Here is a 26,213-nt window from a genome sequence, read left to right on the forward strand (position 1 = left end):
GGAACATTGTTATTTAGCCAGGGCTTCTCAACTGTTTTGCAGAACAATTTTGGTGCCCATAACTTTGCCATATACAGGCACAGATAGGTCTTTTATAGCGAGAGGAGGACTCGGAGGAGGGAAGAGCAAGAGGAATTTAGCCAGTTGTTCTATCTTCCTAACTCTTTCTCCAAGGAGAGTTCCTTCTCTCCCATGTTGAATTAGAAGTGATTATGATCCTCCAAAACATTCTCTAGAGCTTCAAAATACAGACCGGACAGACTTAGCAAAAACCTTGCCAGAAGAGGGGGACTCTTTGGTTTGGGCAACAGGAAACCTAATTTTAAACAGAAAAGACTGTTTGGTTCATACTTGAGGTATGAGAGAATCAAAATTAAGTATATCAAGGGATGCAAAAATTACGTCCAACAAATATCCCTTCTAATAAATGGAGCCAAAATTCAGTTCCTGTAAATCAAGGCCAGCTAATAAGTCAATCTTTACAGACGTAGCAGTATTGTTCAAATCATTTGCCCAAGAGCTGAAGTCACTCAATACTAAAAATGCAAAAGTGCTGACTAGTAGGAGTCAAAAGGTCAGCAAACAGCTAGCTAAAGTTAGAGTGAAGGCTGGGGGAGGGGGTAACAAAGCACTCCCATTAATTCTGCTTGAGGGAAAGGATCCAATTCAAGTTGAGAGAACCTGACAGATTCCTGGAAATTAATGGCAAGACCGTCGTCTCTTTGCAGGAAGCAGTGTATGTGTAACATTCTATAGCCAGTAGATTAGCTTTTACAGAAAGGAATGGGTTGACTAGCAATTTTGTTTTTTGCATTAGCTATTTGGATTCAACACAATCACAATATTAAGCTCTCATGTACATGCTCCTTCCACTTAATTTTAATTGACCCCCCAAGTGCCTATCCACTCTGTATGTCAAAACTGCTGAAGAGAACCAAGTAGATGCAGCTTCCAGAAAAGTGCCAAGATGGTGAATCAATAACCAGTAACCAACTAGGTTTGTTTTATGCACTGTCCGCTCTTCCCAACCTCCCTGCTACATGTATTAAACATTAATGGATCAACAAAATCATTTTTGCTCATCATTCAAAACAACTGTAGTGCCATGGCTGCATCATTAATATTTTTAAACACTAATGTGATGAAGCCAAACCAACAAAATATTCTACATTCTCAAACACCACAGATAAGTTCAATCCTGCCCTCATTTATAGCTTAAACCTCTGTTTCTTTTTCGCCTTCCTCCAGACTGATCTCTAGCTGCACATCCTTCTACTTTGCCCTGCTGAAGTTTTTCTTGGGGACACACACTGTCATATTATTTTTTTTAGGACAATTACATGGTGTGAAGCTTCAATGCAGCAGTAAATTGCATAGAGGTATTTGCTTTGCCACTGTTTTATCTTTGATAATTTTTGGATGAGGTTAGGTCTTGCTGAATATGAAGCTGAGGTGAAGATGATCATCACAGAAGAAGAAGTAGGCCTACTTGTCGGTTTCAGATCTGACTGGGAGAAGGCATATTAATGCTCGCCCAGAAGAGTTTTATGTGTGTTTCACTTAATAAGGGAATCAACTGTTAACATTAAAAGGAGAAGGACAGACTTCATTCCAGATGATACATAGAAACAGGCTGTTGAAGTCCAAAAGAAAATAAATGGCTGCTGAAGGAAAATCTCTGGATGTCAGAAAATATATCAGTGCTTCGAGTCTTTGAGAGGCAGACTAATCATACCTCTGCACACCCTACAATCACATCAGAGAACTTATGCCATGAGCAATAAGGAATGCAACCCTCATGCACAACAATAACATCTTAATTAATCCAACGGATGCTTAAACTGACATAACAGAAATAAATTATGGAAATTATTACAAAACTCATCAGAAAAATACTGTAGTATAACAGGGAGCATTAAAATAAAAATATAATGTAAACCTTATTTTAAATTACATTATTGTACATATTTTAAGCATATGATTCAGTCATACCATGTTCCTCTCTTATTAGAATAAAATAACACAACAGTTTTGAACTGAAAAAATGAACAAAATGATATATTACCTGTCTTTGTCCTCCTCGCCGCTTTCATATTCTGACTCCTCTCTGCTAGAAACCTCCATTTCATAATCCTCTTCTTCAGGCAAAGGAGGGTCCTTGGGATGCATAGGCAAAAGCAAACAAAATCACTTGCTCAGACAGGAAAGACTGAGAAGGAAGACATGGCACATGGGTCAATGAAAGGATTAGAAGCTTGAGAGAACAAAGACAGATTAAGGGGTGGAGGTGAACAAAGGCACATGTGAATAAGATACAGCAGAGGTACAGATAGTGCAAAGGCACAAAGATAAGGCAGAAACTGCAACACATTACAAAATTATGAGAAATCATACTGCAAATGAAAGTGAAAGACCAGAGTATCTCACAGCACAAATGAAACATAGACTAAGGAAAACAACTATAAGAGAACATAGACTGTCAAAGACCCAAACGTTGAGAAGCAGGAGCGAGTAAGTGCAGGTGGAGCAAGAGAAGGATTATCGATAGCGCAGAGAAAACATGGGCACACAGGCACTAGAAATTCAATGAACACATTCAGCAAATTACGATGGCGAAGCTCACATAAACCTCTAAAAGTAATTAGGATGCAAAGGAACCTAGGCACTGACGTGTCTATCTCTATCTTTGTGTGCAGGTGATCTGTGTTGGTTTGTAGCCCAAACATACAGATGTTCCCGATGACTATATGAATCGTCAGAAGCCACAGTAAGCTTGTTGGCCTGTTGGCCTGCTGGCCTGTGGGTATTCGGCTGCAATAGGTCTCGCATTTGCTTGAGTTAGAGCTACTGGCACTGTAAATTCATAACTGGACTTTACTGGGCACATAAATTGGTCAATCCCTGCCTCATAATTTCGTCTTTTCCTGACATATAATTCCAGTGGCCCTGCATGTAACTAAAGCACTTCCATTTACCTTCTTCCTCTATCTGCAGCAAAAAATGTAAATGCTGCCATTTAGCATCCTAATTTAAATGTGCCGAGCTAATTCCAAGAGAATACCACTTTCACCACCCCACCATCGGTGGTGCTGTTTGGCTGGCTAACACAATTCCCCCAAAAAAAGACACAAGACAGCCACAGAGGAGAAATGAACTAGAAGGGTCACCCAAACATATCAAGACTGTTTAAACAGTTCTAGTGTAATAAGGATGTTAAGTTGGTCAGAATCATGGTCATAGTTGTAATAAGGAGAGATTATTAAAACATACAATTATCATATAAACCTTCGCCAGAAATACATTAGACTGTAATGCTCAAAACAGCCCCTAGAGGTCACCATAACAAAAGTATCACTTGTACGAAACATGGTCATGTAACCATATTGTTTGCCCCTAAAGGGCGTAACCCTATGAAAACAAAAGGAGAAAGTAATGCAGGTTTAGCTATCAGGCCCACCTTAATAGTATTACAAACCTGGCCTTTAAAACAAAACTTCTCACAGCTGTAAAACAAAAGTTCTAGCCATGGGAAAGCTTAAAAGACTCTGAATGGTGGGAGGGATTACTATTTTGAGGTCCCCACTATCCTAGTATGGGAATCGAGACATGACGTAGACAACTGACTCCCAACCTTTTGACTTCTGTGGACCCCCACTTTATCATTACTGGAATGCGGGGACCCTCAATGAATCATTATTGGAATCCGGGGACCCACACTGAGTCATTACTGAAAGCTGGGGACCTAATCTGTTATTATTTAATTTTCTAAGCAGTCGCAGACCCAGAGGAGGCATTGCGCACCCCCAGGGGTCACCGGACCACAGGTTTGGAAACCACTGATGTAGACAGAAAGAGCATTTTGAAGGTGGTCCCATTGTCCTAGGACCACCACAGGCTGAGATGAGCAAAAATTAATTGTAAATGTAATGCTCTGCAAAGCATTATGGGGTGAGTTTTCGTGCAGCGAATATTATAGTATGGTGAATGCAATGCTCAGAACATCCCCTAAATTACACAGTAAAAATAGCATTTGGAGGAAACATGGGCATATAACCATACAGCCAACCCTTAGAGAGCATAACCACATGAAAAAAGATTAGGAGAAAGTAATGAAGTGTAACCATATATGTAACCCATAGAAGGCACAATGCATGACACATTTTCAAGGCTAGCAGGCCTACTGCAATGATATTACAAACAAGGCCCATAAGACATAACTTCTCCCAGCTGTAAAACAGACGTTCCAGCCCTGAGAGAACTTAAAAAGATAATGAATGGTGGTAGGGGTTACTATTTTGGAGTCCCCACAAACATAGAGGATCCAGAGGCTCCCCTGACCACGACTCCCTGGTAACAAGGAACCCGACGCCAGGACCAAGCACTGCCTCCGCAGCCCCCAGGACCAAAAGAAACCACCTTCCAGTGCAGGAGTGACGAGCAGGCGGCCCTCATCCTAGCCCAGTCGGTGGCTGGCCCGAGAAGCCCCCTGTGCCCTGCCTGCATCGCCTAAGTGACCCCCGGGTCCCTCCATTGCTTTCAATAGCAAGCCCTACACCTACTTTGTCTACTGCACCCAGCCGCCCCTGTGCCGCTGAGGGTGTGTTTTGTGGGCTTGTGTGTGTGTCCCCCAGTGATCAACAAACCCCCCCCCTCCCCCCTCACCCCCCCCCGGCCTGCTCCCAGAGGACGCAGGTACTTACCTGCTAGAAGACTAGAACCGGAACACCCCTGTTCTCCATAGGCACCTGTGTGTTTTGGGCCCTCCTTTGACCCCTCAACCTGACTGGTCCTGTGTTGCTGGTGCAGTAACTTTGGGGTTGCCTTGAACCCCCAAGGGTAGGCTGCATATACCCAGGAGACTGACTGTGTAAGTGCTTTACTTACCTGAGAAACCTACCCTTACTTACCTCCCTCAGGAACTGTTGATTTTTGTAGTGTCCACTTTCAAAATAGCTTATTGCCATTTTAACCTAAACTGTGTGTACTACTGTTTTAAATCAAAGTTCTATACTTACCTGTGTGAAGTACCTTGCATTTTATGTACTTACCTCAAATCTTGTGGTTCTAAAATAAATTAAGAAAATATATTTTTCTATACAAAAACTATTGGCCTGGAGTTAAGTCTGAGTGTGTGTTCTTCATTTATTGCCTGTGTGTGTACAACAAATGCTTAACACTACCCTCTGATAAGCCTTCTGCTCGACCACACTTCTACAAAACAGAGCATTAGTATTATCTAATTTTGCCACTATCAACCTCCAAGGGGAGCCCTTGGTCTCTGTGCACACTATCTCTCACTTTGAGACAGTATATAGAGCCAACTTCCTACACACAGCAAGAGGCAACACGAACATGGGGTGCGGGCGGGAGGGGGCGAAGCCGCACGCGGAAGAGTGGGGGGAGGGGACAAAGCCGCACCATGCAGGCAGGCGGGAGGGGACAAAGCCGCAGCGCGCGAAAGGGCGGGCGGGAGGGGACAAAGCCGCAGCACGCGGAAGGACGGGCGGGAGGGAGGGGACAAAGCTGCAGCACGCAGAAGGGCGGGCGGGAGGGAGGGGACAAAGCTGCGGAAGGGCGGGCGGGAGGGGACAAAGCTGCAGCACGCGGAATTCTGAACCGGGACAGAATTTGACTTGCTGAGGTTTACTTGTAGGCCTAATCTTTTGAGGAGACTGCAAGACGAGTGGTAGTTAAGCTGAGCTTCTTGAGACACAGACACCTTGATCAGCCAATCGTCTAGGTAGGGGTAAACTAACCTTTTGTTTTTCCTGAAATGAACAGTCACCACTGCCATGCACTTCAGAATGTTCTGGGTGCTGACTTGAGACCAAACGGAAGGACTTTGTACTGGTAGTGATCTTGACCTGCTACAAACCTCAAAAACTTGCAGTGCTTTCTCGCAATTGGAAAGTGTTAGTATGCGTCTTGAAGGTCCATGGAACAAAGCCAATCTCCTTGGTGTAACTGGGGATAAATTTGGTGTAAAAGCAGCATCAGGAACTTTTCTCGCCGAATCCACTTGTCGGCTGTTTTGAGGTCGAGAATGGGTCTGAATTGGCGCTCTTCTTTCTTTTTGACAAAAAGTATCTTAAATAGATTCCAGTTCCTCTCTGGGAAAGAGGTACGGGATCCACCTCCTGCTTCTGTAAGACGATGGTTACCTCCACTTGTAATTGAGAGATTTGGAATCTGGATGGTCTAAGTGGAATGGAAGGTGGAGGGCTTGTGAATCAGAGACAGTATCCATTGTGAACAATATTAAGAACCCAGGTGTCTTAAGTGATGTTTTGTCACTCTGTTAAGTATTGTCGGATGCTTCCCCCCTAACGGAGTGTGTAACAGAAAAGGGGGAAGTAAAGATTCAGGGTTTTAACCTGAATGGATGTTTGCCTCCTTGGGCAGGCTGCTAGGAAGGTCTATCCCTAGACTGCTTACTCTCGTATGACTAGTACAGTTGGTGCTGTCGTTGTTGTTGAGCACCGCTTTGTTGACGCCCTTGATACCAATAAGGGGTTTAAACCCTCTGAATAGGTAGGTCGTTGGTAGGGTAGGAAACATTTTCTTTGCTCTCTGGACTGCTCTAAGCCGACTGCCTTTGGAGTGTCCATCTCCGCCTTCATTCTAGCCATTTTGTTGCCCTTATGACTTTCAAACAGTGTGGAGCCAGAGAAAGGAAGATGTATTACTCTGTTGGGCTTCTAGTTTTAGGGTAGTAAGACTGAGCCAAGAATGTCTCTGGAAAGCAACCCTGTAGCACTATTTGGGTGCAGTTAAAATAAATGAGTCTTCGGCAGCACTGGTGACTAGGTTGGATACCATCAAGCCTTCATTTAGGACTTCCAGAAAATCCTCATTGATCCCTGGGGGGGATGTTCAGCAAACTACTGCATGGATTCCCACAGTGGCTTATCATATCTGCCTAGAAGGGCAGTTCCACTGACCGCTTTCACAGGTGTTGCTAGGGAACTGCAAACTTTACGACCTACAGAATCCAACCTGTGACTCATTAACTGTGGGTACTGTAAAGGTGAGAGTTGTGGCAAGTTGTTTCTTCGCCACTACTATAATCACTGAATCTGGTGTAGGATCTGACTGGAGGAAAGCTGGATTTTGCTCTGGAGGGGGATACTTCTTTTGAAGTCTGGAAGGGGTCGGTTCAACTATGGCTGGAGTCAGGTAAAGATCCATGGCTGGTTCAAGGAGGCCTGGCACCAGTGGAAAAGATGCTGAACTGAAGTTGAAGTGGATGAAGTTGACATGGGTACATTTAGTTTTGTAGCACCCTTTGCCAACACCTCTTGGAGTGTTGTGATGTCATCCACTGGTGAAATTCGGGGTGGTGGAAAATCAAATAGTGTTGGTGAATATCTTCTAGTTGAAGTGGAGGATGCATCAGTGGTCCGATGGCGAGATTGGAAATGCAAGTGGCGAGAACGATGACCATGGCGGTTAAGTGATGATTGTCTTGATCTATGTCAGTGCCTACTTGACTGATGGCACCACCTGGACCTTGATCTGGGAGTGACCGTGTTTGTGGAAGTGGTACCGGTGGAGGAGGCATTGATGGAGGAGGATGAGGAGGTGGCAGTCTCATCAGAGGAGGAGATGATGGTGGCAGAGAACAAGGCTCAACCCTCGAGAAAGGGGAGTATGTCCTAGAATAGTACGAGTCAGGCGAGGAATAAACAAGTCTCCTCTTTTTCCTCACCTCCCGCAATACAGATCGTGACAGACATATCCACGTCAACCTCCTCTGCATTTACGGCGATCTCCTCTGATGTCTCAACGTCAATCCACTCATCGATGGTGATTGACGGCAACGTCTTGACCTCTATGGTGCCCTTAACGACGATCTATGACATTATGTCGACATCGATGGGGACTTTGACGGCGAGTTATGTCGATGTTGTGGTATAGATGGATTTCTCGACAACGAACGAGGTCTGTGTGTCGATGCCGACTGGTCATGTGTCAACGATATTCTTTGCCGCTTCCTCGATAACTAGCCTGTGGATGACGGCGAACAGGTAGGCACTGTACCTCAATGTCTTTTCTGCACTATTGTCTTCTTTCTGGAAATAAGAGAGACAGCTGGAAGGGCCCTGGTAGAGGACTGACCCTCTCTTCACCCTGAGGTCCCACCTTCAGATAAAGCTTGCTGTCTTTGCCACTCCTCGGTGCCATGTAGTCGGATCTTCTCCCCATCTCTCAAGGTTCGCCTAGAAAAGGTCTTGCAGTGTTAGCAACATGACCTGAGGGAAGGCAAAGTATACATACTATGAGAGGATCTGTTTTGTCCGCCTTTCTCCCACAGGCAGGGCACGTGCCAATCAAGGAAGGCGTTTTGTTCTGACTAAACAATTTCACTTTTCAGTCGGAAAAATTAGGAAAATGCTAGGGAGAAATTTACAAACTGTTGAATAAATCAGTTGAGAACAAAATGTGTGATTTTGTGGAGAAAAAAAACCTTTGAAAAAGGTTGAGCTCAGTGCTCAAGGATCCTGTCAGCAGGAGCCGGAAAAAAGAACTGAAGCAACTGTCACCTGCTCAGCATGATGGGATACTGGTGGTCTCTGGCTTCTTAAAGGCACAGCCTCTATTTTCACTCATAGAATGGCAGCCCATGGCGCTGCACTGTCCTGGCTTACTTTATCTCTCTGTTACCTCAAAAAAGGGATTACGAAAGACATTTATGCTGGGTTTTTTTTTTCTAAAAACACCATCAAATTATATACACATGCTTTTTTTTATTTTATTAAAGATGAAGAATTGGGTCATTGTAACCTGCTCCTAAAGGCTGCATAATGAATTTCTCTCTTTAGTGATTCTACAGGCCTTACCGAAGAAAGGCGAACATCTACTTCAGAGGATATATTGTAAAGAAGTGCCCCAGGGTCCCCGCACATGGGAGGGACTATTCAGTGCTTAGGACTATAAAGGAACTTACCCTACGAGAGATCTTTGCACTTCCCAACCAAAATATTATTTATCTCTGGAGGCAAGACAATTCTCATTTGATTATATTTTACTTAATGTAGAAGCCTAGCATATTGTCAAAACATGGCAATTATTCAATGTGTCGACACCGACCACAACCATTTAGTTGGCCTTTGTGTGCACTGTCCAAGTGACGACAAACAGCCAGGCATTTGAGCCCTGGACTTTGGCTTGTTAGTTCTTAGACTAAACAGGAAAAAATGTATTTGGAACCTTGCTGTGCCCAAGACTCACGATATTAACTCCAATACAGATAGGAGTCAAAAACACCTACAGCTCATAGAAAAGGATAAAACCCAGGAAAGGTGAATTGTGCAACGTTTCGAGCACTTAGGGTCCATGACATCCACTAAATGGGACTGCAGAGACCCAGAGGCCAGATACCGGACGCAAGCTTAAAGTGGTTTGATAAGTAAAGTATGCATTACAGTAAGTACTCATTACGTGCACTTAGATCAATGCACAATACCCTTTGTGGCACACAACTCCTTAAAAACACCACGGAAAGTTACAAGAATTTATTAACGATCAACTTAAGAACTTGGAAAATGGGATTCATTGCTCAGTATGAGACAATCTCTTCCTGCCCTTATATTTACAAAAAACAAATGCCATTAATATGACAGCATTGGAAGATGAGCTAAACCCTATCTCTGGACTAAAGAGTTATTATGCATGATAATATGAGATGAACCTCCTACCATTAGTCAACATGAGCCTAGTAAAGAGCCATTGGAGTTCAAAGAGGAATGGAGTCAAAAAACCCATAAAGCCCCATGGCCGGACCAAGTTCCCCTGGATGTCATATGAGCTAATTTATCTATATGGTCTTCAGCACTGACAGCACCATACAATGGTACCTGGTCCTACAGGGAAATACCTACATCCTGGAAAACTGCAATCATACTACCAACAAAAAAGGGCCTCGTAGTAAGCAGGAAAACAAAAGACCAGTTTCACTGCTAGATGCAGTAAGCACAATGTTTGGGAAATTCCTCTTGAATCACCTACAAGATTGAGTTGACAAAAATAAAATTTTACCAGACCTCCAAGCAGGATTCAGGAAGGGATTGGGCACCCTTGACCAGGCAGGAGGCCTTCCATAAGATGCTTAAAATACACTGGATAAAGAAATCTCCATTATACATGGTCTTTATTGTTCGAAAAACTGTATTTGATTCTGTGAACGGAACATTGCAATGGTCTTCTGTAAGTGGTGACAGCGTTCTGGAGAAATTAATATTAGCCCCTAGGGTGCGATACAGGGCAAGAGGCACGCCTACGCCAGAGTTCAAACTTAAATAAGGAGTCCATAGAAGATGTGTCCTTGCCTTGCATCCACGCTTCTCAATCTTTTCATTAATTAATGATATTAGTAAATGATTAGATGACCAGGACGTCTCCAAAAATTGGAGGCCATAAACTATCCATATTGCTCTTGTCGGGTGACACAGTGCTACTGACCCAAACAGAACTGTTTATACAGCATCTACTCCAAGGAGTCGAAAAGTATTGTCTAAGCAAAAAAAAACATCAATGTTACTAAGATAACATTCAGATTAACACATCCAAAAAGCTAAAATCAACTTTTAAAACCAATGGAGAAAAAGTTGATGGAGTAAAGTGTTTCAATTACCATGGCCTATGGTTCGACATGCTCATGTGGGCAGAAAAATTGGACAAAACATTGAGCCTAAGCAGTGGTGCCATCCTCTGCTTCCATAACAGTAATGGGCAGAGATCTACAGAGCCAGTTACTACTAATAATAAAATCAAAGCTATAACAGTGGCTCCTAAACAGAATTACAGAGGTGCGTAGGCCCCAGTACACCAATGGAGGCATTATAGGCTGAAGTGGGCTTACACGAAAAGGAATTCCAAATTTCTCTCAAGCCAATTTTTATTTGATTAGGATATAGTCTAACAAGCGCCTGGTGAATTACTCACATGCTCTCATGATATTTTGGAACTCAATGGGTCCAAACAAATTGCGGTGACTGGATCACACAGCTTCTACCTTAAAAAAAACATAGGCTGTTCTGGCATCTGGGACAACCCACAATCACTAACTGGAGACAGCTCAATCATCATTAAAAAGTATCATTACAGTAATATTTTGTCAAGTGGACAATAAAAGGAAGGCAACTTCTTAAAAAAAAAAAAAAAAAAATCTTCGCCATCAAAAATACTATCACTCCGAGCCATTTTTATTTTGCCTACACCCATCTCTTGCTTTGAGGATGCATCTACTTCATCCAAAGTTCACCTATTGCTCGCAGTGGATGTAGTCGCCCCCCTCCCATCACAGCTCCTTTCTTATGTTTCTTGTGCGATGATGCAGCATTCGGTCCTTTATTGTCTCCCACTGTGTCCTGCCATTGCTACCTAACACCCCCATGGAATTAGCTCTAAACCACGGTGTAGAAACACTGAGCCTGACAGCTACTCATTTTACTGCTGCATCTACCTTTTAACTTTGTTCATCACATTGTACTGTACTGTCCCCTGCATAAATGAGTCCTGTCTAACTGTGTGTACAGCAAGGGAGTCTAGGGCAAATCTCAGCAGATATAGAGCAAGTCTTGTGGGCTGGCGTAAATATTTTTTGTTGAAGGGTCGAGAAAGAGGAGCCTTGTAGTGTGCTACCGTCTTTTCAATAACCACATAAGAGTGGTTTCATCTGGATGTGGTGTCTTAACTGGGTCCAATTCTCATGCTATGTCACCTTGATTGCAGCACTGGGTCCTCATACATGGTTGAGCTGATAGGTAGGTAGTTCATCAGATCCTCAGTGTATGGACAGTGGAGATATTGGTGACAGTAAGGTACACACAATATTAGTGTTTCTTTTTTTGGCCATTTGGAAATGCCTGTTCTCTTGAAATGCAAGCCTGTGATTTTTGGAAAGGATGGTGTATAATGTGTGGCCATGAATCAACAAATCTTTTGTCAGGAACTATGTATATGGTTCTCTGCTTCACATCTGGTATTTATGATCCTTCATGCTGACAGAGGTCTTGGCGCTGAAGTCTTGCTTCACTCTAAGGCGCTTTTTGACTGGTATCATCTTGGCCTTGAGAATCTTCTCAGCTTTAAGATTCTTTTCTGCAAGATTGGGCTTCCTCCAACATTGAGGGCGCCTTTCGACACAGAGTGATTTTGATGACAGTGGGCAGAGCTGACTGTCATGTCTTTTTCCGTGCTTGTTCTTAGGATAAGGCACGCAGTTATCAGAGACATTCTTTACATGGAGGAGTGACTTCATTTGAGGCTGATCCACTTAGGGAGTTTTCCTTGCGCTAGATGCACCTTTTCAAGGCTAGTTATTTTATGTTCAGTTTAGCATGTCATTTAAGCACTGGGGTGTGAAATCCACAAACAAGAATCAAGATACTAGGTTAGTGGCTCTGATGGCAAGTTTCTATTCTAATTTGGAGTCACTGGTAACATGGTCAACCAAACAGTTATATTACACTCAAATTCTTCCTCCAAATGGAGAATGCACATTTTGCATCTTTGTTGGGGCCTTTAATGTAACAGGCAGGGCAGCAACGGGCAGACTGGATAAGGCATTATGTAGATTCCTTCCAGGCTGTGTAAGCTAACCACTGAGTGGTTTTTAAGAGGTTTAGAAAGTGAAAACATGAATACAAAAGCAATGCAAAAGAAACAGAACAGCATGTGTTTTTAGAATACTGAGCTAAAAGGTAAGAACTTATTTAAAACCAGAGACAGATTCTCAGTACAAAAGGGTCTTACCACAGGAGGTGCAGTAGTTGAAAGTCCAAAAGGTGCTGGCAGATTCATTTTATTCATTAGATGTAGAACCTGGAAATATGGAAAATAACCACTTGCAATCAAAATTTGAGTAATCATAAATATGATACTAAAGTTACCACCAAAACCTCAATGCCGCCTTTTACGAAGCAACCAATTCTATAAAGGAGAGGTAACTAAGGAAACTAATTATGACCATGGCTCATCTATGTTTTGTTCCCCTCCCAATGAGACCACTTATCAAGATTTTGTTTTTTGAATCTTGACTTCAATGCACTCACAAGGAGCCATCTGTGTCTTGAATCCTACTGCGTTTTATTAATGTCTGCAACACAGATGCACAGGTGACCCTTTTCGGCGATTTCTCTCTTGCAAAATGTTACAGATATGATGAATCAATGCACTGAAAATTCACCAGTCTTGATGCAGTTCGTCCTTTCACAGACTCAAGTGGCACTTTAGCTAAATCGTCAGCTTTTTCAAACCAGATAGTTTTGGTTTGAATCCTGGCTCTGGTGGGATTTCTTTTTTTTTTTTTAGTGGCAAAGTAATTGTCTTAGTTTCCAGACAATCTGCCAAATACATTCACATTAGTATACAAAATACATTGTGGTAAGGTGGTCATCCAGCTCCATAGTGCGTTCACGAAACCACTAAACGTTCCAGCTCAGACAGAGTTTTATTTGAGTCCCTCGGATAATAGACTTATTTAAGGAGCTATTATATTCATTATGCTGATAGGCAACACATTATATCTAGTAATTGGCTCCTAAAAGTGAATTGTATTTGTGAAGATTTACCAAAGCACTTGGTCCTATTAATGTGCATGGAAAGGGGGCAAGAGTCTCCAGAGTGAAACTTCATGGAGATTCATGATGCCCACCGCTCATTTAATATTAGCAGTAAATATAATATTTCACTCAGCTTATCTATATGTATAGCTTATGCAAGATTGTTCTATTAAAATTTAGAAGACATTATGGAGTATCTATCCAGAGGACAAGAAGTTAAACCATGCAGAAAAACTGTTAAGTAAATCAAAGATCCCATTCAAAAGGCTTTGAGAGTATTATTTCAGTTGTTGTTTCTTTTGTGAAGTCATTAGAGCATGCAAACTGTAAGGCAGAAAGCCGTACTTTCTGACACTAGCATGTTTTGTAGAAATAAAACTGTGCACTGTTGTGCTAATAATCTTTCTGTATTTCTTTTATTTGGTCATTTTTATTTTACTGGCATGTGAAACACACGTCTCATACGCTTATCTCATCCCACTTACTCATACCTCATATGCCCATTGAAAGCTTCCTAAGCCCTAGCATAACTTTATATCCTCTTAGTATCATCGTACCACAAACATGCATCCATATACATATATGCCCAAGTCTATATTTGTTTACAAATATTCATTCCTCCCTCTCCACAACCATGTCACATCCTCATTTAGAATAGCCAAGAGGGAATTAGGGCCTTAAATATGCTCGCCACGCCAGTGAAAACAAACGTGTAACAAAAATATTTTATTTCATTCAACTATACAAATAAATGCATATTTCCATATAATTGTAATTATACTTGAATAATTCATTTTTTCCAGTCTTCATTTAGCACTAAAATGCTGACTGATTTTTATTAATGTAATCTCCTTTCATTTAACGTTATTACAATTCTGTTTTCACAATGATAGCCTAATGACATCATATCATTTATGTTCATAAAACTTGAGAAACGTCACCTTTCTAGGTGGTTTGGATTTTAACTAATTCTGCAGAATAATTCAAATGAAAGAATGACCAAGTATTTGTTCCAGCAAGGGGCAACTTCTAGTTTCAACCACCAGCCCTGAAAGCCAGAAGTATCAAATTGTAATCACTACCACAATTTGTGTTTAGAAATTATAGGGCTATCTTGACCATTATTTATGGAACCTAGCTCTGCGGACTCAATATCTGAAAAATAAACAGATCCATTGGTCTCCTAGAGGACTACAAATCCAATTTCATTGGGTGGCTTCGACATGAGGATTTTTGTTGCAGGCCACCCATTATGCGACGCGAGGCTCCATGTTATTGTAGCAGAAAAATGTTGTAAAGAAATGGCTCCCTGTTGCAGTTACCCCCCACTTTTTGCCTGATACTGATGCTGACTTGACTGAGAAGAGTGCTGGGACCCTGCTAACCAGGCCCCAGCACCAGTGTTCCTTCACCTAAAATGTACCATTGTATCCACAATTGGCACACCCTGGCATTCAGATAAGTCCCTTGTAACTGGTACTTCTAGTACCAAGGGCCCTGATGCCAAGGAAGGTCTCTAAGGGCTGCAGCATGTCTTATGCCACCCTAGAGACCCCTCACTCAGCACAGACACACTGCTTACAAGCCTGTGTGTGCTAGTGAGAACAAAATGAGTAAGTCGACATGGCACTCCCCTCAGGGTGCCATGCCAGCCTCTCACTGCCTATGCAGTATAGGTAAGACACCCCTCTAGCAGGCCTTACAGCCCTAAGGCAGGGTACACTATACCATAGGTGAGGGTACTAGTGCATGAGCATGGTACCCCTACAGTGTCTAAACAAAACCTTAGACATTGTAAGTGCAGGGTAGCCATAAGAGTATATGGTCTGGGAGTCTGTCAAACACGAACTCCACAGCACCATAATGGCTACACTGAAAACTGGGAAGTTTGGTATCAAACTTCTCAGCACAATAAATGCACACTGATGCCAGTGTACATTTTATTGTAAAATACACCCCAGAGGGCACCTTAGAGGTGCCCCCTGAAACTTAACCGACTATCTGTGTAGGCTGACTAGTTCTAGCAGCCTGCCACAAACCGAGACATGTTGCTGGCCCCATGGGGAGAGTGCCTTTGTCACTCTGAGGCCAGTAACAAAGCCTGCACTGGGTGGAGATGCTAACACCTCCCCCAGGCAGGAATTGTCACACCTGGCGGTGAGCCTCAAAGGCTCACCTCGTTTGTGCCAACCCAGCAGGACACTCCAGCTAGTGGAGTTGCCCGCCCCCTCCGGCCAGGCCCCACTTTTGGCGGCAAGGCTGGAGAAAATAATGAGAAAAACAAGGAGGAGTCACTGGCCAGTCAGGACAGCCCCTAGGGTGTCCTGAGCTGAAGTGACTCCAACTTTTAGAAATCCTCCATCTTGCAGATGGAGGATTCCCCCAATAGGGTTAGGATTGTGACCCCCTCCCCTTGGGAGGAGGCACAAAGAGGGTGTACCCACCCTCAGGGCTAGTAGCCATTGGCTACTAACCCCCCAGACCTAAACACGCCCTTAAATTTAGTATTTAAGGGCTACCCTGAACCCTAGAAAATTAGATTCCTGCAACTACAAGAAGAAGGACTGCCCAGCTGAAAACCCCTGCAGCGGAAGACCAGAAGACGACAACTGCCTTGGCTCCAGAAACTCACCGGCCTGTCTCCTGCCTTCCAAAGATCCTGCTCCAGCGACGCCTTCCAAAGGGACCAGCGACCTCGACATCCTCTGAGGACTGCCCCTGCTTCGAAAAGACAAGAAACTCCCGAGGACAGCGGACCTGCTCCAAGAAAGGCTGCGACTCTGTTTCCAGCAGCTTTAAAGAACCCTGCAAGCTCCCCGCAAGAAGCGTGAGACTTGCAACACTGCACCCGGCGACCCCGACTCGGCTGGTGGAGATCCGACACCTCAGGCGGGACCCCAGGACTACTCTGATACTGTGAGTACCAAAACCTGTCCCCCCTGAGCCCCCACAGCGCCGCCTGCAGAGGGAATCCCGAGGCTTCCCCTGACCGCGACTCTTTGAACCTAAAGTCCCGACGCCTGGGAGAGACCCTGCACCCGCAGCCCCCAGGACCTGAAGGACCGGACTTTCACTGGAGAAGTGACCCCCAGGAGTCCCTCTCCCTTGCCCAAGTGGAGGTTTCCCCGAGGAATCCCCACCTTGCCTGCCTGCAGCGCTGAAGAGATCCCGAGATCTCTCATAGACTAACATTGCGAACCCGACGCTTGTTTCTACACTGCACCCGGCCGCCCCCGCGCCGCTGAGGGTGAAATTTCTGTGTGGACTTGTGTCCCCCCCGGTGCCCTACAAAACCCCCCTGGTCTGCCCTCCGAAGACGCGGGTACTTACCTGCACGCAGACCGGAACCGGGGCACCCCCTTCTCTCCATTCTAGCCTATGTGTTTTGGGCACCACTTTGAACTCTGCACCTGACCGGCCCTGAGCTGCTGGTGTGGTGACTTTGGGGTTGCTCTGAACCCCCAACGGTGGGCTACCTTGGACCAAGAACTAAGCCCTGTAAGTGTCTTACTTACCTGGTTAACCTAACAAATACTTACCTCCCCTAGGAACTGTGAAAATTGCACTGTGTCCACTTTTAAAACAGCTATTTGTGAATAACTTGAAAAGTATACATGCAATTGTGATGATTTGAAGTTCCTAAAGTACTTACCTGCAATACCTTTCGAATGAGATATTACATGTAGAATTTGAACCTGTGGTTCTTAAAATAAACTAAGAAAAGATATTTTTCTATACAAAAACCTATTGGCTGGATTTGTCTCTGAGTGTGTGTACCTCATTTATTGTCTATGTGTATGTACAACAAATGCTTAACACTACTCCTTGGATAAGCCTACTGCTCGACCACACTACCACAAAATAGAGCATTAGCATTATCTCTTTTTGCCACTATCTTACCTCTAAGGGGAACCCTTGGACTCTGTGCATGCTATTCCTTACTTTGAAATAGCACATACAGAGCCAACTTCCTACATTGGTGGATCAGCGGTGGGGTACAAGACTTTGCATTTGCTGGACTACTCAGCCAATACCTGATCACACGACAAATTCCAAAATTGTCATTAGAAATTCATTTTTGCAATTTGAAATTTTTCTAAATTCTTAAAAGTCCTGCTAGGGCCTTGTGTGTTAAGTCCCTGTTTAGCATTGTCTTTTAGAGTTAAAAGTTTGTTAAAGGTTTGAAATTAGATTCTAGAAACAGTTTTAGATTCTTTAAAAAGTCTTCCAACTTTTAGCAAAATAATGTCTGATACAGAGATGAATGTGGTGGAACTCGACACCACACCTTACCTCCATCTTAAGATGAGGGAGCTAATGTCTCTCTGTAATATAAAGAAAATAACCATTGGCTCCAGACCTACCAAAATTCAGCTCCAGGAGCTGTTGGCAGAGTTTGAAAAAGCCAACCCCTCTGAGGATGACTTCACAGAGGAAGAAATTAGTGACTTGGAGGGCAATTCCCCCCTTCCAGTCCTAAATAGGGAGACCAGGGCCTCTCAAGCCCTGTCTCCAAAAATGATAGTCAGAAATGTTGCTTCCCTCACAGGAGGGTCCAGCATTTCTGAAATCACTGAGGATGCTCTCAGTGAGGATGACCCCCTGTTAGCCAGGATGGTCAAAAGATTGGCTTTGGAAAAGCAGCTCCTAGCCATAGAAAGGGAAAGAAAAGAGATGGGCCTAGGTCCCATCAATGGTGGCAGCAACTTAAATAGGGTCAGAGATTCTCCTGACATCCTAAAAATCCCCAAAGGGATTGTAACAAAATATGAAGATGGTGATGACATCACCAAATGGTTCACAGCTTTTGAGAGGGCTTGTGTAACCAGAAAAGTGAACAGATCTCACTGGGGTGCTCTCCTTTGGGAAATGTTCACTGGAAAGTGTAGGGATAGACTCCTCACACTCTCTGGAAAAGATGCAGAATCTTATGACCTCATGAAGGGTACCCTGATTGAGGGCTTTGGATTCTCCACTGAGGAGTATAGAATTAGATTCAGGGGGGCTCAAAAATCCTCGAGCCAGACCTGGGTTGATTTTGTAGACTACTCAGTAAAAACATTAGATGGTTGGTTAACTGGAAATGAAGTGTGTGACTATGTTGGGCTTTATAATTTGTTTATGAAAGAACACATTTTAAGTAACTGCTTCAATGAAAAGTTGCATCAGTATCTGGTAGACCTAGGTCCAATTTCTCCCCAAGAATTGGGAAAGAAGGCAGACCACTGGGTCAAGACTAGGGTAACCAAAACTTCCACTGGGGGTGACCAAAAGAAAGGGGTTACAAAAACTCCCCAGGAGAAAGTGGGTAACACTAGAAACAAAGAAAAAGAGTCCTCTGTAGGCCCCCAAAAACCAGAACAGGTGGGTGGGCCCCAGGACACAACCAAAAACAAAGGTGGGTACCAGGGTAAGAACTGGGATGCCACTAAGGCATGGTGCCACAACTGTAAACAGTCTGGGCACCACACCAAGGACACTTCTTGTCCCAAAAACAAACCCCAGAACAAAATTCCTGGGGTAACCAGTGTAGCCATGGGAGATGACTCCTCAGATGAGGAGGTCTTCCTAGCCTTCAACTGGAAACAGGGCCCAACAGGTGAGTTGGAGATTCCAGAGGGAAGTAGACACTTCCACCACCTACTGGTGAATGGAATCCCAACCACTGCCCTGAGAGACACTTGTGCCAGTCACACTATTGTGCATGACAGGCTGGTGCTCTCAAACCAGTACATCCCAGGTGAGACTGCCAGGGTAAGAGTTAGCCTAGACAGGGTCACTAAGAGGCCTGTGGCTTTAGTGCCCATAGAAGTGGGTGGCACTCTTAGCTGGAGAAGGGTAGTAGTCAGTACAGACCTCCCCCTTGATTGTCTCCTTGGAAATGACTACCCAGAGGTTAGTCAGAGCTCAAGAGAGGAACTGGTCCAGTGCCAGTCCTCTCCCAAGGATTCTGGAAGTCCTGCCTCTGCAGTAAATGCAAGCAGGCCCCAGAAGAAGAAGAAAAGAAAACAGAGTAGGAAGGGTGGACAACCTTTAGCCAAGGTTACAGCAAGCCAAGGAGATTCTGCTCCAGTAGGGGAGAACTCCAAAAATGGCCCTGATAAAGTCCAACCTGACCCACAAGAAGTCCTGGCTAGTCAGGCAACTGTTAAACCTGAGTGGGTGGCTCCTCAGCTAACAGAAGAAAGAGTGGAAGAAGGGTGTTTACTACAAGATGTGGTAACCCCCCACTCCAATACAGCAGACAGGCAACCTGAACCCAAAGAAGCCTGTAACTTAGCCCCTTCCCTTTTAGGTGAAGAGCTAAAGGTGTGGTTCTGGGCACTGACAGCTGTCAGTGGCCTCTGCTGGGTGTTAGCCTTTATGGCTGCACTATCCTTAGCATGGTGGTCTGACCCCATGCCAAATAGCAAGTTAGGCCCCCTGACCCTATTGGTCATGGTGGGGTTACTCCAGCTCTGGGTAACCTCTCTGGGTAAGCTAGGGGTAACCCTGGCCAAGATAAGGTTAGCAGAGGTGGATACCTCTAAGACCAAGATAGAAAGAATGGGTGGAGACATTGAAGAGGCAGACAAGAGGCAATTCAGACTAGGTCCTATCACTGTGGAAGTAGGTCAGTTCCCCAAAGGGAATGACCTGAACAGAAGGATGTAAGGCAGAGTAGGCCCTGCAACTAACCAGCCTATTTCTCCTACTCTTCCTCGCCTGACAGACTAGGAAGACTCTCCCAGCTTGGGCTGAGTCTCCTGGCCTGTGGGCTGGGGGGGGCTTGTGTAAAGAAATGGCTCCCTGTTGCAGTTACCCCCCACTTTTTGCCTGATACTAATACTGACTTGACTGAGAAGAGTGCTGGGACCCTGCTAACCAGGCCCCAGCACCAGTGTTCCTTCACCTAAAATGTACCATTGTATCCACAATTGGCACACCCTGGCATTCAGATAAGTCCCTTGTAACTGGTACTTCTAGTACCAAGGGCCCTGATGCCAAGGAAGGTCTCTAAGGGCTGCAGCATGTCTTATGCCACCCTAGAGACCCCTCACTCAGCACAGACACACTGCTTACAAGCCTGTGTGTGCTAGTGAGAACAAAATGAGTAAGTCGACATGGCACTCCCCTCAGGGTGCCATGCCAGCCTCTCACTGCCTATGCAGTATAGGTAAGACACCCCTCTAGCAGGCCTTACAGCCCTAAGGCAGGGTACACTATACCATAGGTGAGGGTACCAGTGCATGAGCATGGTACCCCTACAGTGTCTAAACAAAACCTTAGACATTGTAAGTGCAGGGTAGCCATAAGAGTATATGGTCTGGGAGTCTGTCAAACACGAACTCCACAGCACCATAATGGCTACACTGAAAACTGGGAAGTTTGGTATCAAACTTCTCAGCACAATAAATGCACACTGATGCCAGTGTACATTTTATTGTAAAATACACCCCAGAGGGCACCTTAGAGGTGCCCCCTGAAACTTAACCGACTATCTGTGTAGGCTGACTAGTTCTAGCAGCCTGCCACAAACCGAGACATGTTGCTGGCCCCATGGGGAGAGTGCCTTTGTCACTCTGAGGCCAGTAACAAAGCCTGCACTGGGTGGAGATGCTAACACCTCCCCCAGGCAGGAATTGTCACACCTGGCGGTGAGCCTCAAAGGCTCACCTCCTTTGTGCCAACACAGCAGGACACTCCAGCTAGTGGAGTTGCCCGCCCCCTCCGGCCAGGCCCCACTTTTGGCGGCAAGGCCGGAGAAAATAATGAGAAAAACAAGGAGGAGTCACTGGCCAGTCAGGACAGCCCCTAAGGTGTCCTGAGCTGAAGTGACTAACTTTTAGAAATCCTCCATCTTGCAGATGGAGGATTCCCCCAATAGGGTTAGGATTGTGACCCCCTCCCCTTGGGAGGAGGCACAAAGAGGGTGTACCCACCCTCAGGGCTAGTAGCCATTGGCTACTAACCCCCCAGACCTAAACACGCCCTTAAATTTAGTATTTAAGGGCTACCCTGAACCCTAGAAAATTAGATTCCTGCAACTACAAGAAGAAGGACTGCCCAGCTGAAAACCCCTGCAGCGGAAGACCAGAAGACGACAACTGCCTTGGCTCCAGAAACTCACCGGCCTGTCTCCTGCCTTCCAAAGATCCTGCTCCAGCAACGCCTTCCAAAGGGACCAGCGACCTCGACATCCTCTGAGGACTGCCCCTGCTTCGAAAAGACAAGAAACTCCCGAGGACAGCGGACCTGCTCCAAGAAAGGCTGCGACTCTGTTTCCAGCAGCTTTAAAGAACCCTGCAAGCTCCCCGCAAGAAGCGTGAGACTTGCAACACTGCACCCGGCGACCCCGACTCGGCTGGTGGAGATCCGACACCTCAGGCGGGACCCCAGGACTACTCTGATACTGTGAGTACCAAAACCTGTCCCCCCTGACCCCCCACAGCGCCGCCTGCAGAGGGAATCCCGAGGCTTCCCCTGACCGCGACTCTTTGAACCTAAAGTCCCGACGCCTGGGAGAGACCCTGCACCCGCAGCCCCCAGGACCTGAAGGACCGGACTTTCACTGGAGAAGTGACCCCCAGGAGTCCCTCTCCCTTGCCCAAGTGGAGGTTTCCCCGAGGAATCCCCCCCTTGCCTGCCTGCAGCGCTGAAGAGATCCCGAGATCTCTCATAGACTAACATTGCGAACCCGACGCTTGTTTCTACACTGCACCCGGCCGCCCCCGCGCCGCTGAGGGTGAAATTTCTGTGTGGACTTGTGTCCCCCCCGGTGCCCTACAAAACCCCCCTGGTCTGCCCTCCGAAGACGCGGGTACTTACCTGCACGCAGACCGGAACCGGGGCACCCCCTTCTCTCCATTCTAGCCTATGTGTTTTGGGCACCACTTTGAACTCTGCACCTGACCGGCCCTGAGCTGCTGGTGTGGTGACTTTGGGGTTGCTCTGAACCCCCAACGGTGGGCTACCTTGGACCAAGAACTAAGCCCTGTAAGTGTCTTACTTACCTGGTTAACCTAACAAATACTTACCTCCCCTAGGAACTGTGAAAATTGCACTAAGTGTCCACTTTTAAAACAGCTATTTGTGAATAACTTGAAAAGTATACATGCAATTGTGATGATTTGAAGTTCCTAAAGTACTTACCTGCAATACCTTTCGAATGAGATATTACATGTAGAATTTGAACCTGTGGTTCTTAAAATAAACTAAGAAAAGATATTTTTCTATACAAAAACCTATTGGCTGGATTTGTCTCTGAGTGTGTGTACCTCATTTATTGTCTATGTGTATGTACAACAAATGCTTAACACTACTCCTTGGATAAGCCTACTGCTCGACCACACTACCACAAAATAGAGCATTAGCATTATCTCTTTTTGCCACTATCTTACCTCTAAGGGGAACCCTTGGACTCTGTGCATGCTATTCCTTACTTTGAAATAGCACATACAGAGCCAACTTCCTACAAATGTTTTAGGGGGAGGCATTAAAAGGCAGATGGGAAAATCCCCATTCGCCCCCAGAACCACAGTAATGGTGGAAGGGTTGGGAGCAGAATCGATAACACGGTAAAAATTAAGGCACAAAATGCTTTTGCTGTGGAGTCTGTTGATAAAAACAAATCATAGCACAACCATATTGTGATTTTGGAGGAAAGGCCTTGGGGCTGCATGTTGGTTTAGTTGGAGGCCTAGTCGTGTCGCCAGGCCCTTCGGTCAAATGCCATTACACATGGCTCAAGGTCATGCACATCGGACATTTGGCCACCATGATGGCTGGGTTTAGGGCCTGACCCAAGGCCAGGCTTTGTAGCCTACTCCCAATACATATGAGCTAACTCTATGTGCAGAGGGTTTTAGCCATAGATTGAGAGAGGCAAAAGTCTTGTCACAACCAGTAATGCAGTCAAGGATGTAATTTTTTATGATATCTGATGATCATAGAATTATACATTTTGAAAAGCATATTTTCTCTGTTTTTTTGTGACTCAAGGAAAAACCAGCATTAACACAGTAGCACATTTTCTCAACATAAGGCTGAAATATTTCTTTTTTATATTAGTGACTGACGTTTTGCATGCTAAACCTGCCAGGCAGGTGTTTCTGTGAAGTTATTAAACTAGCTTTCCTTTTCAGACAGAAGGTTATTATTAACAAGACGTTTGCCTGCTTTACCATTCATCTCTATGTCCTCAGGTATTCTCCCTCTTTTCAATCTAATTATTATTTTTTAGCCTACACATTTTTAGCCAGGTTACAAATGCAGAGTGTGTACACAGGTGAACACTAAAAAAACACTATTTCAATCATAATATTTTAAAGTGATGTGCTATTTTCAATATAAAATGGAATCCAAAAAAGCATTTTCATGTGTGTGCATGATGTTGTATGGCCACAAAAGACTGAAAACAAAATTGTAGGTCAAGTCTGCAAATCCCATTTGAACAATTAACACAACTATTACCTGCACATAAAATTTTGGCACACTTGCCAAGGTGTTGGCAATGTTAGAAAGAATTGTATTTGTAGGTGGAGGATAATGATATTTCAGGGAAGAGTTAACAGGAAATGTTAATCTGAAAAAAAGAAAAACAAACACCATGAATATTTTATACCGATGTAACTGAAAGAACTAGTCATTAATTGCAAATAAATTTGTTTGAGACACCCGAGAATACCTTTAAAGTTACAGCCAGCCCGTGTTTGGCAGCTTGGAGTGACTTCTTCATGGCTATGTGCTTCATCTGAATCTCCTATGCTTGTCCTCATAGAGACTGGCAAGACATTTATTCGTACTGTGACTTGCCCTCAACGGATAAAGCGCTGGTTTGTTTACCAATACCATATTGTGGACCAAAAAAAAAAAAACACAAAAAACCCTTCCACTCTCAGATAGTCCCTGCCTAGTGATGTCAAAATAACAGAGCTAAATAACAAAAATCACTATCAAGCTATGGAGCACGTAATGATGACTGAACTTAGGACTGAAATAATCAGGATCGCATCACTTACGGTGTGTTTTCTGAACATGACAACCTCGGAAGAGAATGGTGAGGTATGAGAAATGGGGTGCCGAAGCAAAAAAAAAAGGCAGGATATGGGACCTACCGCATAGAATGCAAACTTCACGACCAGGATAACTGAGGGAGGTAAAGCAAAGATACAGCTGTGAATAACAGCATGACCACACATAACTGAAGGAAATACACTGACACAGCCAACCGCTCTTACCTTTGGAACCTACTGGCCTTGCCAATGCTTTTTGACAGTGTGGTTTAGTCACGGCAAAAAAAAGCTGTGTTGATAAGAGCACTGATGCCAGTCACATCATTCATAGACAAGGGCACCATTTCTTTTTCTTGACATCCAAGATAGTAGCCACCACTTAGATCGATCACTAAAAAAAAAATTGTAAATGTGCAAAATAGGTTTTGTGGTAGACTGGCAGCAATTTGCTGCCTGACCCGCAAAACATACACATATATGTATCCTTATTATTAACATATAGTTACCAAAAATAAAAGAGAGGACAGCAGAGGTGGGGTGGGGAAGACAAAGGAGGAGCAGGCCTGGAAGGGGAGAGTTGTGGGAAAACAACTGAGAGTGGACATGGGGCACAAGATAGAGAGCAAAACGGGGTGGGTGAACAACACAAGGGTGCCAGCAACCCAGGGGGGCAGGGAAAGAAGCACTCAAAGGAGAGAGGGCGTGGGTTGCAGAGGAAGAAGTGCACAGGATAAAACGTAAGCAGCCAGGACAGTGAGCAGCCATGAGAGGAAAATCATGGTAGTGGCTATTTTGGGGACGTGAGAGAGAGAAACACAAACCACGTGCATTCTGATGCAGGGCTTAACCAGGAAGGAAAAAAAGTAGTTCCCTAAAAGTGAGCAGAAGAATAAATTAGGTCAGCCAGTCAAGAGGATGATAAAGAGGCTTTGCTCCAGGGAAAGTACATATAGATGAATAGGCAGGCACTAACCCCATGTAACTTCTTGAAAAGCCAACAATAGGTCTTTTGCTTGCGGTGTCTGGTAGGGTGGATAGGGAAGACCTATTGGCTTTGCCAATGCTTGTTAAAGTTTGAAAGTAACAAATAAGTTGAGCAAGACATTGAGAATCATTCAAACGTTTTAACCAATGCATACACTTTATTTGTGCCTGCGTTCGCTCCACTGTAGCATAATTGCATCCTCTCGTGTTCATGTTTTTGCTAAACTGCCCACAAATGGAAATGTGATTTTGTTTTCTGACATAACCAAGGAATGCCCTACACTTAAGATCTATTTACATTGGCCCACATTACGATGCGGCAATACCAAACTCATTAAGTATCCATTCTTTAGAGTGTGATATTTACTTTGTAGCACTGATAAGTTCTCAATGCCCTTTTTCAACTACAGAAAATGGCAAAAAGGAAAGCAAGGACGGAACTTAATCCGGCACTGCTACAAAAACTCAGAAGGAAACACAAACGGTGAGTGCGCCCAAAAAGTAGTACTTAAGAGAGCTTTCTATAATTGTAAAACAATAAACTGAACATAGGTGCCAACAGTTTTAATAAACTTGTAGCCGAGGTTGAGATTGAGAGCTCACTAAATGTCAAATACATTTTCTAGGTTTTGTAGCCTCGCGCTATTGATGGACGTTGTTGACTTTGGCA

At 44.4% G+C, this 26,213-nt stretch overlaps 1 protein-coding gene across 3 annotated transcripts in view; it reads right to left on the reverse strand.

The window, feature by feature from the left end:
* The window catches only part of RNPC3 (RNA binding region (RNP1, RRM) containing 3), a 132,098-nt gene that overhangs the window by 85,525 nt on the left and 20,360 nt on the right, over positions 1-26,213 (reverse strand). For all 3 annotated transcript variants that reach the window (XM_069232417.1, XM_069232415.1, XM_069232416.1), the window contains exons 5-7: positions 24,018-24,129; positions 12,757-12,825; positions 2,066-2,157 (exon numbers count right to left, since the gene is read on the reverse strand). In XM_069232417.1, the coding sequence (XP_069088518.1) occupies positions 2,066-2,157; positions 12,757-12,825; positions 24,018-24,129 (273 nt within the window). The remainder of the gene's footprint in view (positions 1-2,065; positions 2,158-12,756; positions 12,826-24,017; positions 24,130-26,213) is intronic.

The sequence above is a fragment of the Pleurodeles waltl genome, chromosome 4_2, assembly GCF_031143425.1.
Source record: "Pleurodeles waltl isolate 20211129_DDA chromosome 4_2, aPleWal1.hap1.20221129, whole genome shotgun sequence".
Taxonomy (NCBI): domain Eukaryota; kingdom Metazoa; phylum Chordata; class Amphibia; order Caudata; family Salamandridae; genus Pleurodeles; species Pleurodeles waltl.